The 17,865-nt window shown below is 56.7% G+C and overlaps 1 protein-coding gene across 1 annotated transcript in view; it reads right to left on the bottom strand.

Annotated features, from left to right (window-relative positions):
* Positions 1-10,166: 10,166 nt before the first annotated feature.
* The window catches only part of LOC134513764 (mucin-2-like), a gene marked incomplete at its 5' end in the record, with an annotated part of 56,399 nt that continues 48,700 nt past the window's right edge, over positions 10,167-17,865 (bottom strand). The window contains one exon of the mRNA XM_063330929.1: positions 10,167-10,314. Coding sequence (XP_063186999.1) covers positions 10,167-10,314 — 148 coding nt within the window. The remainder of the gene's footprint in view (positions 10,315-17,865) is intronic.

Raw genomic sequence — 17,865 nt, 5'->3', positions numbered from 1 at the left:
GCGACAGCATCCACCCTGGCCTCGGTGGAAACCTGTTTTTTCCATCCAGGAGAGGAACAACGGGAAAATAAAGGCAAAGGAGCTGCCTGCAGCCTCAGGCTCTGTGTGCCATGGGGACCTGCCTGCGTGTGGCAGGGATGCTCTTTGTCCATGGCGTCCAAGGAGAGGGGGCAGCTGCCCACCAGGCAGCTTCTCCTGCCATGGGGCAGGGTCACCCAGGACCCTCTCACCTGGGCTGGGGGGGCTACTGAAGCGTTGCGATGGCGGGGAAGAGCACACGGACTTCAGTGTAGTCACCAGTGACCTCAGATGGGGTGATGAGGGACTCTGGAGCAGGGAGTGGAGTGATAGGACGAAGGGCAACGGTTTTACACTGGAAGAGGGGAGATTGAGATGAGATATTGGGAAGAAATCCTTTGGTGTGAGGGGGGTGAGCCCCTGGCCCAGGTTGCCCAGAGAAGCTGTGGCTGCCCCATCCCTGGAGGGGTTCAAGGCCAGGTTGGCCGGGGCTTGGAGCAACCTGGGCTGGTGGGAGGTGTCCCTGCCCAGGGCAGGGGGTGGCACTGGGTGGGCTTTGAAGGTCCTTTCCCACCCAAACCATTCTGGGATTCGATGAGCCTGTGGATGGCATGAAATTACCCAGGGTAACCAAGACAAGGCTGCAGGAGGGTCTCTGAGGAAGGTGCTGCTGAATCACCCACGGGTTCCCAGCCCAGCAGTACCACCCAGCAGCCAGACCACGGGTTTGCAGCGGGTGGGTGGCTGGCAGTGGTCAAAAAAGCAAATCAGCCTGTGGGAATAATTAGGAAAAGAGTGGAGAGGAGAGCAGGCAAAACTGGGAGTCAGTGGGGGGTTTGCCCTCCTTGCTGCCTGTGCATGGCGTGGCCGTCCTGCCTCCAGGAGATGCTGGAGCAGGAGACGGGGAGATGCTGGAGACAGGAGAGGGTTCAGAGAAGGTCATCAGAGCATTTAGAGGTCCACATGGCGTCCCTGCAAGAAACAGCCTTGCAAGACAAAGCCCATCATCCTGGGAGAGGACAGGGTGGCCAAAGCAGAGGGTTGGTTGCCCACTGCCTCATCCCACACGAGAGCAGGACAGGACCGCGGGAGGTTACCACATGTCAGGTTCAACGCAAACCAAACAGGGTAATTCTTCTCAGCCATGGGGTTCCCCTTCCCAGGCTGCTGCACGCAGCAAAACTTGACTTGGCTTCAAGAAGCTGCCAGAGAAATTGCTGGAAGAAAACTACTCCAAGGATGAGGGACCACAGGGACAGTGAGCCTGGGGCAGGTGTGCTTTGCCAGGAGGAAGAGGAGCTGAATTCCTCCATCCTCTGGGAGGGCTCGTGCTCCCTGGAAAGCAGGTCAGGATGGGTTCAACCGTGGCAGGGCTGGTAGGACAGTGTCCCAGTGCGGGCGAGGGGCAGCGCACAGCCTTAGCCCCGCTTAATTCATTCGAGAAGACCTTTTTTTTTTTGTGGTTTTGGAAGTGGGTGACATGGTAGGGCACAGTCAAGGTCTGTCACTGGTGGTGACAACCGGGGCTCTGCCCCTGTGTGCCACCCATCCATGAGGGGTCTGGCACCTTTGGGCCACCAGCGAGCACCTTTGCAAGGGTGAGACATCTGGTTACCTCTGAAGAGCATTTCATAGAGTCACAGAATCATGGAATTGCCCAGGTTGGAAGGGACCTTTCAGATCACCGAGTCCAATCATCAACGTAACTCTGACAAAACCCATCACTAAACCACATCTCTAAGCACCACGTTTACCCATCTTTTAAACACCTCCAGGGACGGTCACTCCACCGCTTCGCTGGGCAGCCTCTTCTAATGCTTTTGGATTTGGGTTTTGGATTGCTTTTTGGATTTCCCCTGGGTGTCAGCCCGTGCCCTTTGCCCGCGGGGATGGAGAAAGGGCCCTGACCCCTCTTCTGCACCAGAGCTCCATCTCCCGCGCTGGGGGGAGGGAGGCGGAGGCAGGAGGCAGGGGGTCAGGAGCAGCCTCGCGTCCTCACCCCGCTGCCGCCCCAGCCGCATCCCCAGGGCAGGTCCACGACCATCTTTCCTACTGGGCAGGTTCATAACCGTCCTCCCATCGGGTTCCCATTCCTGATTCAGAACACAAAAGTGCCCTGTTAACGAGGGGCTCTTTGCAGCAGCTATTTTGGAAAGCCAGAGATGGTTTTTTAGTGGCTTCTTATTGATTTTTTTTCCCCCCACTGGCTGACATCTGAAGCGAAATAACCCTTTTAAACCTATCTCCTCATCACTCCTCATCCAGTTGATGGGGGCTAACTGCCGCGGCACTCCAAAAGCTGGGGTTTAACACACCAAGGAAAGTCCTTGTGTTTTTTAGCACGTTTTAAAATAATTTTAAACTCCAGTCAGGTCACCATTCGCAGTCAGACGGAGCTGTGGATGCTTTTAGGGCTTGTTCCTTGGCCAAGATCAACCGCGCAGCATCTCTGCAGGGGGGAAGGATGTGTACAGCAGCCACGAGGAAGAAACTCACTTTGTGCCGGTGGTGCAAAGGCCAAACACCAAGAAACATCCATTTGTTTGGGCTAGAAGGCGAAATTCCTTCACGGCATCCTTTCCAACAAATTTCATTTGCCTCCCTGGACGTGTTGACCCTGACGTGGCTGCTGTCGCGGGAAGGCCCTCGTCTGGGTGCTGTGTCGTACGATGGACCCCGGAGTTAAACAAGAGGTTCGAGATCTTTCGTGCGAAGGGCCAGGCTGGGTGGGGGATCAGCAGCTCGCGGGGGTCACCCCTTGCAGGTCCAGGATCTCCTCCTGAAATTGCTTTTAGGCACCCGGAGGGATGGGAATGCAGCATCTGCCCACCCACCCGGGCAGCAGAGGGGGGCTGTGGGTATCTCGGCCCTCACCCCGCTCCGAGCAGCTCTCCGGTGGGTTGGTGGGGGCCGCTGGGGTTCATGGAGTGCCCCCGCCTGCTCCCCCCAGCTCACAGCTCCCACCCCAGGGTGGCCGAGCCCAAATCCTCCTTCGCCGTTGGCTCTGGACTGCGGCCAGCTCAGAACCTAACATTTTTAGATGCCGAGTAAGGACTTTTTTTTACCTTTTTATTGCCTTTTCACACTCTTGTGAGCTCCCTCTGCAGCTCCTCACCACCAACCTAAGCCCCTCAGCACCACCAGCCCCCTCCCCCAGATGCTGGAGGAGCTCCATAACCCTGTCCTTGAAGCTCCCCGGCGCTCCTCCGCACATCAAAGCCAGTGCTGCAAATAAATCTCTTGGTTTTTTTTCTTTGCTCTAGCCAAGACTTCCAAGACAAAGTCATCCTTTCAGCTGCCCCGGCACGTAGAGAAACCCCTGGTCTTTAATAATAGAATCATAGAATCATGTAGGTTGGAAAAGACCCTTGGGATCATTGAGCCCAACCATCAACCCCACTCTACAGAGTTCTCCCCTACACCAGATCCCCCAACACCACATCTAAACGACCCTTAAACACATCCAGGGATGGTGACTCCACCACCTCCCTGGGCAGCCTATTCCAGTGTCTGACCACTCTTTCTGGGAAGAATTTGTTCCTAATGTCCAGCCTAAACCTCCCCTGCTGCAGCTTGAACCCATTCCCTCTTGTTCTATCGCTAATTACCTGGGAGAAGAGACCGGCACCAACCTCTCTGCAATGGCCTTTCAAGTAGTTGTAGAGAGTGATGAGGTCTCCCCTCAGCCTCCTCTTCCTCAAACAATGAGGAATAATCCATGCACGGCGCGGTCCCAGCACCAAACCCCACGAGGTGGTTCCCCATCTGTGGTGGAGAGAGACAGAGACCTCGCTGTAAGGCTCAAACTAAGGATTTATTTGAGCTTCACTCCCAGGTCCAGCACGCCACCATTGCAGGTTTTATGGATCCGACGGAGGAATGCACTATTGCAGTTTAGGAAGCAATTCACGGGATAGACTAGTACAACCTACAAGGGATTCACAGGATGGACTAACACAAACCACAAATGTACTGGATATTAATAACTTAAAGGAGTGCACTAATTATGATCGTAGAATCATAGAATCACAGAATTGTTAGGGTTGGCTTCGAGAAGACCTTCTAGTGACCTATCAGTATCTTAAGGGGGCCTACAAGGAAGCTGGGGAGGGACTTTTTAGGATGTCGGGTAATGGTGGGACTAGAGGGAATGGATTAAAACTAGAGATGGGTCGATTCAGACTGGACATTAGAATCATAGAATCATAGGGTTGGAAGGGCCCTCTGGAGATCATCCCGTCCAAACCCCTGCCAGAGCAGGGTCACCCAGAGCAGGTGGCACAGGAACGCGTCCAGGCGGGGTTGGAATGTCTCCAGAGACGGAGACTCCCCCACCTCTCTGGGCAGCCTGTGCCAGGGCTCTGCCACCCTCACAGCAAAGAAGTTCCTCCTCATGTTGAGATGGAACTTCCCATGGTCAAGTTTGTGCCCATTACCCCTTGTCCTGTCCCCGGGCACCACTGAGAAGAGCCTGGCCCCATCCTCCTGACACCCCCCCTTTCAGTATTTACAAGCGTTGATAAGGTCCCCCCTCAGCCGTCTTTTTTCCAGACTGAAGAGACCCAAATCCCTCAGCCTTTCCTCATCAGAGAGATGTTCCAGTCCCCTCAGCATCTCGGTAGCCCTTTGCTGTCCCCTCCCCAGCAGTTCCCTGTCCTTCTGGAACCGGGGAGCCCAGAACTGGCCCCAGTGCTCCAGGTGTGGCCTCCCCAGGGCAGAGTAGAGGGGGAGGATGACCTCCCTCCACCTGCTGGCCACACTCTTCTTGATGCCCCCCAGGATGCCATTGGCCTTCTTGGCCACGAGGGCGCATTGCTGGCTCATGGCCATCCTGTTGTCCCCCAGGACTCCCAGGTCTCTTTCCACCGAGCTGCTCTCCAGCAGGTCACCCCCAACCTGTCCTGGTGCAGGGGGTTATTCCTCCCCAGGTGCAGCACCCTACACTCGCCCTTGTTGAATTTCATAAGGTTCCTCTCTGCCCAACTCTCCAGTCTGTCCAGGTCTCTCTGGATGGTGGCACGGCCTCCTGGTGTGTCAGCCACCCCCCCAGCTTTGTGTCATCGGCAAACTCGCTGAGGGTGCACTCTGTCCCCTCGTCCAGGTCATTGATGAATATATTGAAGAGGACTGGGCCCAGTACTGACCCCTGGGGAGCACCACTCGTCACTGACCTCCAACTAGGCTCTGTGCCCCTAATCACCACCCTCTGAGCTCTGTCTTTCAACCAGTCTATCCACCTTACTGTCCATTCATCAAACCCACTCTTCCTAAGCTTCCCTATGAGGATGCTGTGGGAGACTGTATCAAACGCCTTGCTTAAGTCAAGGTAGACCACATCTACTGCCCTCCCCTCATCTATCCATCCAGTCACGCCATCATAGAAGGCTATCAGATTAGTCAGACATGATTTCCCCTTGGTGAATCCATGTTGAGTACTTCTGATAGCTTTCCTTTCCTCCACGTGCCTTGAGATGACGCCCAGAACGAGCTGTTCCATCATCTTTCCAGGGATGGAGGTGAGGCTGACTGGCCTGTAGTTCCCCGGCTCCTCCTTCTTGACCTTTTTGAAGACTGGAGTGACATTGGCTTTCCTCCAGTCCGCAGGCACCTCGCCTGTTCTCCAGGACCTTTCAAAGATGATGGAGAGCGGCCCAGCAATAACTTCCGCCAGCTCCCTCAGCACTCTCGGGTGCATCCCATCGGGGCCCATGGACTTGTGAATATCTAATTGACCTAATTGGTCCCTCACTCGATCCTCCTCAACCCAAGGGAAGTCTTCCTCTTTCCCCATTACTTCCCCAAAGCCTGGGACTCCTGAGGGTTGGGCCGAGCAGTAAAGACCGAAGCAAAGACGGCATTCAGTAACTCCGCCTTCTCTGCATCCTCCGTCACCATGACTCCTGTCTCATTCAACAGTGGGCCCACAACTTCTCTGCTCTTCCTTTTGCTTCCAATATACTTGTAGAAGCCCTTCCTGTTGAGCTTGACATCCCTGGCCAGGTTTAATTCCAAGGCGGCCTTGGCTTTCCTTGTTTCATCCCTGCACGCTCTGGCAGCGTTCTTGTAATCCTCCCAAGGGGTCAGTCCCTTCTTCCACTTATTGTAGACTTCCTTCTTCCACTTCAGCTTTTTCAGAAGCTCCCTGCTCAACCATGCAGGTCTCCTGCGTCCCTTGGCCGATTTCTTTCTCTTAGGGATGCACCGATCCTACCATACGTCAGGAAGAAGTTCTTCACCATGAGGGTGGGGAGACACTGGAACAGGTGGCCCAGGAGGTGGTGGAAGCCCCATCCCTGGAAGTTTTTAAGGCCAGGCTGGACGGGGCTCTGAGCAACCTGGTCTGGTGGGAGGTGTCCCTGCCCATGGCAGGGGGTTGGAACGAGCTGATCTTTAAGATCCCTTCCAACCCTGACGATTCTATGATTCCTGGAGCCCCTTGAGGGACTGGCAGGGGCTGGAAGGTCTCCGCGGAGCCTTCTCTTCTCCAGGCTGAACCCCCCCAGCTCTCTCAGCCTGTCCTCCCAGCAGAGGGGCTCCAGCCCTCCCAGCATCTCCGGGGCCTCCTCTGGCCCCGCTCCAACAGCTCCGTGTCTCTCCTGTGCCGAGGCCCCAGCGCTGGAGGCAGCACTGCAGGGGGGTCTCCCCCGAGCGCAGCAGAGGGGCAGAATCCCCCCCTCGCCCTGCTGCCCACGCTGCTGGAGATGCAGCCCAGGCTGCGGGGGGGTTCTGGGCTGCCAGCGCACGGTGCCGGCTCCTGTTGATAGGGATCTCTCAAAGCCAGATGAAGCTGAGTTTCGCCTTTGTGCTCCCAACCCTGTTTATCCAGGTGATCCCATACACCATCCTGGGAAAACCTCTCCCTCTTCTCCCCCATCCATGAAAGGCGGTGGCAGCAGCCAGGGAGCCCAGGGGTTACCAAACCACGTCCCCAGGAGATGACTCCTCGGTCACCGCGTCCCTGGGCAGGGCCGCCCGGCAGGGAGCTGGCAGGAGGGATGATCTTACCGCCAATACCCGCCGCGGGGTCTATTTTTATCCCGGGACGTGCTTTGTCCCTGCCCGGCACGTCCTCAGTGCAGGACCGTGGTGTGCGCAGGGCACGGTGCAGGTTCGGTGCCTGGCAGGAGTGAGAAGAGGGGTGCCTGCATACACCCTGCAGGGCTTAGGTACAGAGAAGTGAATGAAAACAGATTTACTAAGAATCCCGTGGCGAAGAAACCTTCCTGAGAACATCAGGGTGGCTTTTCCAAGCTTTTAACCGTGCTGGCAATTATTGGGTCCAGTCTAACGGAGGCAAGAGCGGCTTCAGCGGCTTTCCTGGCTCCCTCCCCCTCCACCTCCCCAGCAAGTCTCGTGAAGGCACCAAGAACACCTCGGCCCTTCCAGGAGAGGTTTTGAACAGCCAGTTCTGCTGTTCCCGATTCAGCAGCCCTTTAGCGCAAAGAGAAATGAGGATGTTTGCAGCCCGCGAGCACCTAAACCCTCCGGAAGAGGCGTACCGTCCTTTAAACATCTCTGGATGCCTTTAATAGGAAATATCCAAGGTAGGGGAAGGCGAATGCCCTGCAGCATCACCTTGCCCAGCCTTCCCCGGTGCAGCCAGAGCATTAGGGTGAATTATTGGCGTTTTTAGCCCGTGCCCCCTCCCTGGAGCTCTCGCACCCCTGGCGTCTGCTCTCCATCAGCCCAGGAGGGTGGGTGCGTCTCCCCTCCCCCTGCGCAAGCGGCACAGATCCAGCAAACAGCCCCGTTTCCTGGCGGTTCCCCCACGGCACAGGGGTTTGGGGTAGCTGCCGCAGATGGGCTGCAGGGTGGCAATCTTGGCACGCTGAGGACTAACACGATCCTGTTGAAGCGCATGGGGTTTTTTTTGGCCGTTTGGAGCTGCAAAACTCTCCCTAGAAGAAGCAGCAAATTAAAACTGCATCGAGTTTATACCCATAAAGCCTCTCTCAGGGGTCCTGCGGCTTTCTTGTGCTCATCAGGGCTTCGATGGCCAGGTCGCTTCGCTCCGCAGCCCTGGCACCTCGCAGGCAGGGTGGCAGCAGGGGCGACACCAGGGTGCTGGGGTGGAAGGAGCTCCCCCCCCCCCCCAAATCCCTGCTGTGTTTCCGAAGCAGAGGAGATCTGTCTGGCAGCAGGGGGTCTGTCCTGGGGACGAGCCTGCTGGGACGTCTCCCCTGCTCTTCTCCCTTTAGAGGGCACCAGCAGCCCGCAAACCGTGCTCCGTGGTCACCTCAGGCGGGAGGTGGGTTATGGGACCCCCAGTCCTTTGGGCTGGTGTCCGAGCTGGATACCGAATTTGCCTCTCTGCATCTCCACTCGCGTTTTGTCCCACCCTGGTGCCGCGAGGTCACAGAACCATAGAATCACAGACTGGTTTGGGTGGGAAGGGACCTTAAAGCCCACCCAGTGCCACCCCCTGCCCAGGCGTCGGGGGAGCCTGAGGCACCCAGATCCCATGGGGACCGTCGCTGCCCTCGGGCATCCCTCCTGCTCCCGGCACGGGGCAGGGGAAGGAGAAGGTAGAAATAACGGGGTCCCTCCTACCCGGGTGGCAGAGCTAGGGCAGGGACAGCCTCCCTCCGGGCAGGGGAGGGTGCCAAAATTTGCGAAACCCACCTGCATTTCCCAGCTGCCTTGTCTCCCAGCCCTCCGAGATGGGATTCCGTGTCTGCAGGACCCTGCCCCAGGCGCCTGGGGAGAAGGGAGAGCTACAAACTCCCCCGGGGGACAGGGACCCCCATGGGGCTGTCACCGTCTGGGCCATGGGGACTGCGGACTCAGCCCTGTCTGGGGTTAAACCCCACCATCCAAGCAAGGCTGTTGCGTGTCCCCAGCACGGTGGGAAGGAGTTGTCCTTTGCGGTGCAGACAGATCCTGGCTGCCACGTCCTGCTGCTCCTGTGGGGCTGGAAGGGACTGGAAGATGCTGGAAGATGCTGGAAGATGCTGGAAGAGGCTGGAAGAGGTAACCCCAAATGTGATGGGGTGACAGGAAGGGGAGGAGCAGCAGCCAGGTTAGAAATAAAGGGTTGGAGCATCCCCTCTGCAGCAACAGCCAAGGGCAGGGTGTGAAGGTGGCCTTGAAATCGCCTGAGATGGCTGGAGTTCCTGGGGAACGTGTGTCCAAGAAACCCCTTTCATCAACTCTTCAGGAGGGGAAGCCCACCGGGCTCTCCCCAAGGTGACCTCAGGAGGTCCCCGAGGAGGTGGTGGTGTTGGGGGGCCACCTGCAGACCCCCCCGAGAGACATGAGAGACCTGCTGGGGGGGATGTCCTGTTGTTACGGAAATCCCGCGTGCCAGCCACCATCGCGGAGCTCGACTCCAGGTTTCCGCCCAAGCCCAAAGACAGATTCCTTCATGAAAGCACTTTTTATTAATAGCGCTACAGCTGGAGCTGGGTGCCTCCAAAGAAGGACCCTGAACAAAGAAATCCCCGGGCAATTATACCCTTACAACCAAAGTTCCCCACCCTCAGGCGACAGATCGGACCAATAGGAATATTAAGGGCTGGGGTCTTCTTGCTTTTTGGTGGTTTGATTACTTTGCTGTTTTGTTACCGAGGGGTTGCTGCGTGGTCACCTCCTTACACAACACGCAGTGGCTCTACATCCCATTTCACATCCCCTGAGCTCTGTTTCAGCTGGTTCTGTAATTAGCTCCGGCATGTTGTAATAGGGTCGTTACACTTCATATACCACCATCTATAGGCTTTGTCTACTCCAGCTATTAATGTTTAAGCCACCGCTGCAAAGTTTTGACTAAGCTTTTCTACAACACCTGGGTGGAGGAGATGGTCTGGGGCACCCTGAGCAGGGACCCAGCACCCTGCCCTGCATGCCATGCTGGTTCCAAGATAGATATCTTGGAGGTGGAGGTGCTGGGAGCAGGTCCCCCTTCCCGTGATGCTCTGTAGAGAGGCCAAGCAGAGCCCCAGGGACCCATCCCGGGCACCAGCGAGAGGTCACCGAACCTGAGAGACTGAAAAAAACAAACCAAAACTTGTGGCGCTCCAGGGACCGGCGTTTTGCACAAGAATTTTACTTGGCTGGAAAAGCTCCAACCATCAAAATGATGATGAAGGGATAAAATCCCAAGTGTCAGGGAGGACTATATAAGGCGGTGCGTAGACGGTACGATGTCGTCAGTCATTAAACATGCTCGGGAGCCCTGAGGTGCGCTGCCACGGCAGAAATTTGAGGGCCACCACCTCAAAGGCTATGCTGGTGTCGCTGGGAGCACCCTGTGATTCCAGGTCCAGGATCTGCACTGCTGGCTGCTGGGATCCACCACTGGATTCAGGAGGAGGAACATGGGCATGGTCACAGGGCTGATTGGGAAGAGGTGCCCACCAATGAGGACAGTGCGAGTGTCACCGGTGTGTCACTGAGTGAAAGAGTGAAATCCTCATTAAACCTAAGGGATCGTGCCGAGCACTCTCCTACAGCTCTAGGGAAGGGGACACCAGCTCCTCCAAGCTGCAGGTCAAGGTGCTCCTCTACCCTGAGCAAAGCTGCGTGCCAAAGAGGTCTGCAGGGGACTGGGTTCATCACAAAGCTGGTGAGGGGTCTGGAGCACAAGTCTGGTGAGGAGCGGCTGAGGGAGCTGGGGGGGTTCAGCCTGGAGAAGAGGGGGCTGAGGGGAGACCTTCTGGCTCTCTACAGCTCCCTGAAAGGAGGGGGTAGCCAGGGGGGGTCGCGCTCTTCTCCCAAGGAACAGGCCATGGCACAAGAGGAAACGGCCTCAAGTTGTGCCAGGGGAGGTTTAGGATGGATATTGGGAACAATTTCCTCCTGGAAAGGGTTGTGAAGCATTGGAAGAGGCTGCCCAGGGCAGTGGTGGAGTCGCCATCCCTGGAGGGATTGAAAAGCCGGGCAGACGTGGTGCTGAGGGACATGGGGTAGTGGTGGCCTTGGCAGTGCTGGGTTAACAGTTGGACTAGACGATCTTAAAGGCCCCTTCCAACCGAGACAATTCTATGATTCTACGATTCTATTCTATGATTCCTACTTGCAGCTGTGGTTTGGGGACCACAGTGTGCAAGCCACTGTCCTGGGGTGCTGCTCCAGTGGGCAGCATTGGCCACGTTGGAGGGGTGGCTGCTCTTGAGCAGGATGGGGTGAGGAGCTGCTCGTCTCAGCTCACCCATCTCAGGCTGCTGGTGCAGGGCCATGGCGCTGAGCTCTGTTCTGTGATTCTATACTTCCATGATTTCCCTGCTGGGTCAGGCCCAGGCTCTAGGATGGGTCTAGCCCATAGCAAGGAACATTTCCTATTTCTCCTCTTCATGTGGCCCGAGCCTGCAGACTCACACCCTCCTGAGCTGCCCCTTTTTTGGGTGGAAGAGCCCTGCTCTGTCCTTCCTCTCCTCCTAGGGCAGCCAAGCCACTCCACTCCACCCCATGCCATCTCACAACGCTTTCCCTGGGACGTGCTTTCCAGAGCTGCATGACACTCTCAAACACACGGTTGGAAGCAATGTCCTCCTTCGACACCCCCAAATGCCCTGTTGGAAGTAATGTCTTCCTAGAACATCCCCCAGACTCATTGTTGGAAGTGATGTCCTCCTTCGACACCCCCAAATGCCCTGTTGGAAGCGATGTCTTCCTTCGACACCCCCAAATGCCCTGTTGGAAGTGATGTCCTCTTTCTCTCACTCTTGCTTTCCTGGGAAGCCCTAAATGAGGTTTGCCCTCAAGCCCGGGCACCTCTCCAATCACCCAGAGCGTGTTTAAAGCCCGTTGTGGCTCTCTCCTTCCCTTGTACATTACTTTGCACTCATCGATGTCGAATTTCATGACCCATCTCCTGCCAAGGCAGCCTGCAGTGGGAGTTCCTTCTTCACCTTGCCTGGCTGCAGGCTGGGTTTGAGTGTCCCAGCCCGCTTGGTGCCACTTTTCCATGTTGCCTGTGAGTGCTGTTGAGCACAGAGCTGTGGAGAGCCCCACCGTCACCTCTTCTCCGCTGGGAAGAGGACCCATGCCTACCTCTGCTTGCTTTATCCGCTGGCCTCCAAGCAGCTCCGAAGCCACAGGAGGACGGCCCAGCCCATCCACGTGGCTCTCACAGCCTTTCCTTTGGGTCTTGGTCAAACCTGTCTGGAAAATCTGAGTATACCCTGTGTACTAGCAGAGACTCCTGCCTTTCACACAGGCAGGGAGAACGTGAAGGCAAACCCTTCCCTGCCTGTCTTATTCCCTTCATCCCTTCAGTCACAGGTTGCCCAGAGAGGTGGTGGCTGCCCCATCCCTGGAAACATTCCCAGGTTGGACGAGGCTCTGAGCAACCTGGTCTAGTTGAAGATGTCCCTGCTCATGGCAGGGGGTTGGACTCGATGGCCTTTAAAGTCTCTTCCCACCCAAACCATGCTGCGGTTCTGTGATCCACCGCAGCAGAGATGTCAGGGATAAATGACGGGGTTGTTTACAGCACTCTTCCCACCCTCCAGCGTGTCCCATTAATTAAGTCAGGCTCGGTGTTTTGCAAACGCGGGTTGATTTTGTCCAGACCCAGATTAGCTCTGACCAAGCCTTCCTCCTCCTCCTCCTCCTCCTCCTCCTCTTTTTCTGCCCCTGGGAAACCTCCCTCGGACCCCCCCTGCCCCTTCCCCACCCTGCCTACTCCCAGATCCCATCTCAGACCCCTCCTCAAGGTGGGGTCCCCCCTCGCCACCAGCCGGGGCATTGGCCGGCACAGCCGCCGGCACCGATTAACCTGGTAAGGGTTAACCCGTGTCCGCACCCACCCTTACAGCCCCTGCCGTGTTTTTCCAGCTGCGGAAGCGGGCAGGTGGATGTTTACGGGATCGATCCGATGCTCTTTACCCTCTTTTGACAACTTGTTTAATCTTCCCGTGCTCCGGCTCCCCGAGCCGGTGACGTTGGCTTTTCCCCACCTTTCCGTGTTTAGACCGGAGCTCGTTTGGGCCGGAGATGTGTTTTATTGCGTTTTTCAGCCAGCCAGCGGCACGGAGCGCGCCTGGCGCTGGGCAGGGCTGTTGGATCCTTGCATAAAACAGACGATGCGTAAGAAAAAAGTGTTTGTTTTCCCACTCCCAACGCGAAAAAAAGCACCCTCTCTCCTCCCATCCCCAGCTCTGTGCAAAGTCCAGCTGCACGGAGGCAAACCAGAGCCCTTCCCCGGCGGTGCTGGTGCGCTCGGTGCTGGGTTACCTGCACCAGCAATCAAGGCAGGGAGCCTGAGCCGCCTCCGTCCTCCGTCCTGCCGTTAGGGGAACACGCGCGGTTGTGTCTTCTTCATTGTCTGCTCGGCGGGTAACGGCTGCAGGGGCGGCCCGGGCACAGGCTCGCTCGAGCGTTTTATAGCCCTCCCGAAAATGCAAAGTGTTCATCTGAAATGATCCGTGGCACAGACACCGACTGTCTCCCGCTCGCTCTGCGCCGGGGATGCTGCGGGAATAAATAAGAAGGGGGGATGCTCAGCGCCCGTCCTCTCGCCTGGGGGGGCTGGTTTGGTTTCCCCAGGGGGGACATTTCTGCTGGGGAGGAGAGAGAGAGCTGCGAGGCATGGGGGCCAGCACCCCAAAGTCATAGAATCACAGAAACCTAGAATCACAGCATCGTAGAACCCCAGGGTGGAAGGGACCTCAAGGATCACCTGGTGCCACCTTTCTTGGCACGAGCACGGTCTAGACAAGATGGCCCAGCACGCTGCCCGGCGGAATCTTAAGTGTCCAACGGTGGGGAATCCACCACTTTCCTGGGAAGATTATTCCAACGGCTGATTGTTCTCATCGTGACAAATTTTCCTCTTGTATCAGTCAGAATCTCCCCAGGAGTAACTTGTACCCACCACCTCTCATCTTTCCCAAGTGATTCCTTGTCCAAAGGGAGCCTCCATCCTCTTTGTAGCCCCCCTTTAAACACCGGAGCGTGGTGATAAGGTCTCCCCTAAGCCTTCTTTTCTCAAGGGTGAACCCAGTTCTCTCAGCCTTACAGCAGGCTCCCCCGTCCTTGGATCATCTTGGTGGCCCTTCTCTGGACCCTCTCCAAGCCTGTCCACATCTCTTTTGCAAAGTGGGGACCAAAACTGAACGCAGTGTTGCAGACGTGGCCTGACAAGCACTGAGTAGAGTGGGATAATGACTTCTTGATCTCTGCTGGTGACGTCCTTGGTGATGCAGCCCAGCATCCAGAGAGGACAGGCTGTGCTTGGGGATGGTTTCCCTGGGTGGTGTTCCCCTGCCGTGAGCAGAGTTTTGGGAAAACCCAGAGCTGAGCTCTGGGACCCAGGCTGGGATGCAGTGGGCTCGCTTCACCCCCCAGGATACCCGCGGGACACACGTTGCATGGTGTGGAGACCAGGGCGGTGGGGTGTCTGCACTGACAGGTGGGGATGGGAAGTGCAGAAGAATCATCTGGGTTCACTCACACTTCCACAGATGATTCAGGGGGTACAGAGGAGGCCCCGGAGATGCTGGGAGGGCTGGAGCCCCTCTGCTGGGAGGACAGGCTGAGAGAGCTGGGGGGGTTCAGCCTGGAGAAGAGAAGGCTCCGCGGAGACCTTCCAGCCCCTGCCAGTCCCTCAAGGGGCTCCAGGAAAGCTGGGGAGGGACTCTGGAGCAGGGAGGGGAGCCGTGGGACGAGGGGGAAGGGTTTTACACTGGAAGAGGGGAGATTTGGATGAGATATTGGGAAGAAATTCTTTGGTGTGAGGGGGGTGAGCCCCTGGCCCAGGTTGCCCAGAGAAGCTGTGGCTGCCCCATCCCTGGAGGGGTTCAAGGCCAGGTTGGCCGGGGCTTGGAGCAACCTGGGCTGGTGGGAGGTGTCCCTGCCCAGGGCAGGGGGTGGCACTGGGGGGGCTTTAAAGGTCCCTTCCCACCCAAACCGTTCTGTGATTTGATGATTTCAGAGCCCTGCTGAGGATGCAGCAAGGCAGGGAGATGTCCAATCCGGCCGGGGGGTGACTGCGTGGGAAGCATCAGTGCCTGTGGCCGTGCATGGCACGGCAGAGCTGCCTTCTGCTAGAAAAAAAATAATTATGGGATCAGGAAAAGCTCATTGCTAAGAGCCAGCACGACTCCTGGCCACTGGGAAGGGGCTGCAAAAACATCAGTGAGCCAAGAAGCATTGCTCGGTGTGAGCGGGTCGGGAGTGAATGTTTTCCTCTCTCCCCCCAGCCAGAAAATGTGCAGCCTCAGGATGCTCCAAGTGAGCCTTTTCCAGAGGAAATCTGCTCTTCGGGGCAAGAATCCCCCAGGGAAGCAGGGCTGGGGGTGATGATGCTCCCACCCACCGAGGGGGATGCTGGGGGGAGCAGAGGGGAGGCAGGGCATTTCGGGGGGACACAGGGCGTTTCGGGGGGAGTCACGGCGGTGCCACGCCGGCGATGCTCCTGTGGCTGACGTGCCGCCGGCCGCCACCAGCACGGGGGTGATCACAGCAGTGCCGCTGAGTGGGGGAAAAAAGCACAAAGTCTGCCACGGCTCGGCGTGTTTACACAGCTCCAAATGTCAAGTGGCGAAGGCGAAAACAGCGGAGAGGGAGATTAAAACACGGGGATAATTAGCACGGGCTCTCAGGCAGCGCGGGGGTGACGGCGGTGACACGGTGCGTGGGGACGGCTGGAGCGGGGGGAACCCGCCTTGGCGCCCGGCCCGGGAGGTTTTGGCATCGCTGAGTTTGGTTTTTCCCCCTCAGAACGTGGGGCCACCGTCCGGGCGTGTGGCTCTGCCTGGCACGAGCATCTCGGCCCCGAATAAACAACATCACCTGTGCCCTCTCCCAGGCCGGGGGGTGTCGGGAGGGCAGGACGGTGATGCTGCCTGTCCCCGCTGCCGCCTCACCGCCAGGCTGTCGGGGCGAAGGGATGCGGGCACCGCGGACGGCGGGTACCAAATTCTCGTGGTTTAACCCCAGCCGGCAAGTAGGACCACACAGCCACTCACTCACCTGCTCTTCAGGGAGAAGAGGGAGAAAAGGAGGGGAAAGGGAGGCACCCGTCATCCCTGGAGGGGTTCAAGGCCAGGTTGGCCGGGGCTTGGAGCAACCTGGGCTGGTGGGAGGTGTCCCTGCCCAGGGCAGGGGGTGCCACTGGCTGGCCTTTAAGGTCCCTTCCCACCCAAACCGTTCTGTGACTCTGTGAAATAAAAAAAAAAACACTTGTGCGTTGAGTTAACAACAGTCTAATAGGACAACGTCAGAGAAGGAAAATAGCAATAACAATAATAATAATGGTAAAAGAATATACAAGACCAGGTAAGCAGGTGAATTGGCACTGTCCCCAGCAGTGATCGCAAGTACCCTCCTCCCCGCAGCGAACCCCGTTTATATTCCGAGCATAACGCCTATGGTACGGAATATTCCGCTGGCCGTTCCCTCCTTCTGTCTACGCTCCTTCTCAGCTCCTATGGGCAGCTGAAAAAAAAGTCCATGAAAAACATAAACATCGCCTGGCAACAACTAAAACAATACGCGCTATCGACATTCCTTCCGTACCAGATCTGAAAGCGCAGCAAGCAGTAGGAAGAAAATTAACTCTGTCCCAGCCGAAACACAAGTGCAGCATCCGATGGGGACGCGGGAACGGGGCATCTCCCCCAAACCTCGGCGGGATGGGGAGCGGGGGGGAATCTGCTGTGAGCTCCCATCACAGCAGCCCTACCTGGAGCGGGGCCCCATGGTATCAATCGATACCCAGAAAATAAAAAACCTCCCCAAAACACACCCTTCCGTCCCGCCCCTCCTATGCAGCGCTCCTCCCATTTTGGGGGGAGTTTTCTTTTAACTTTTAATGCCTCTGAGAGCTCTTCACTCTTAAAGCATCTGTTCCGGGAGCTTGTAAAGTTGAGCTGGGAGATTTGCGCAGCCCGTCGTGCAAAGAACTTTAATTAAACATGTGAAAGTCAAACACACTCGGGGTAATTCAGACTGACAGCGTATCTAAATATATTTCGTTCCTGGATTTTAATTAAGTCCTCCAGAGCAATCGTTTTGATTCCTTAAGCACAACTCAATCTTTTTCCTTTTTACTTTTTCAGCTGTTCCTTGGGACAGAGGAGCGTGTTCCCAGCCCGGGTATTTGCATTTGTATGGTTTCACATATTTTATGCTCCAGACAGGTGATGGATGCTCATGACGTCAGGAGGAAACCTGGATGGGTCCCAACAAGAGACTCTCTCTAATTGTAGAAAAGGCAAGGTGGCTCGTTTTTACCATCTGAGAGAAACGATATATTTTCTTTTTCGGAGATCATAAATATCCCAGAAATGAGCCATCAGCACCGAAATGCCCTGCAGGAACGCTACAAAGTACTCGGATGCGCCTGAGATGAGCGCGAGGGAGATGTCTCAGCGTGGTTTGCCTTGGTCCATGGCTGGGGTGGGATGAGGGATGGAGAAAGGTCCCCAAGAGGCTCTCCACCCCCCGAAGCAAGCTGTCCCCAGCTGCTCCTCTCTTGCCTCTGAAAGCAAATTTGTGGTATTAAGGGAAATAGCGGTATTAAGTGAAACACATTTCTTCCCCCTTGCATCTGCCCTCTTTTCTCTAATCAGCGTAATCCTGTAATTACGCAGCGAGGGCACTAGGAATTGGTGATGGCAATTGCTAGACCCTTGTTGGGACTCCTTGGGCTCCAGGACGGGCTCGTGCCCGGCTGTCCCAGGGCACTGCTGGGGTCTGGGCAGAACCATCCTCTTCTCCAGTATCTCCCAGTTGCTTGCTGGGGCTGGGGCTTGGCTTGGGAACCCCCAACGTCTTGCTGTGGGCTCGCCGTGAACATCTGTCTCCCACCCGCCCCCTCTGCCCGTGCCATCTGTCCTGCGGAGGGGAAGTAATTAAATGGGACTGTTCATTAATATGTCCTTGATGCTACAGCACCCTGGG

This window comes from Chroicocephalus ridibundus, chromosome 3, assembly GCF_963924245.1.
Source record: "Chroicocephalus ridibundus chromosome 3, bChrRid1.1, whole genome shotgun sequence".
Classification (NCBI taxonomy): Eukaryota; Metazoa; Chordata; class Aves; order Charadriiformes; family Laridae; genus Chroicocephalus; species Chroicocephalus ridibundus.
The sequence above is the reverse complement of the archived record's forward strand: the minus strand, read 5'-3'. Positions and strand labels throughout refer to the sequence as shown.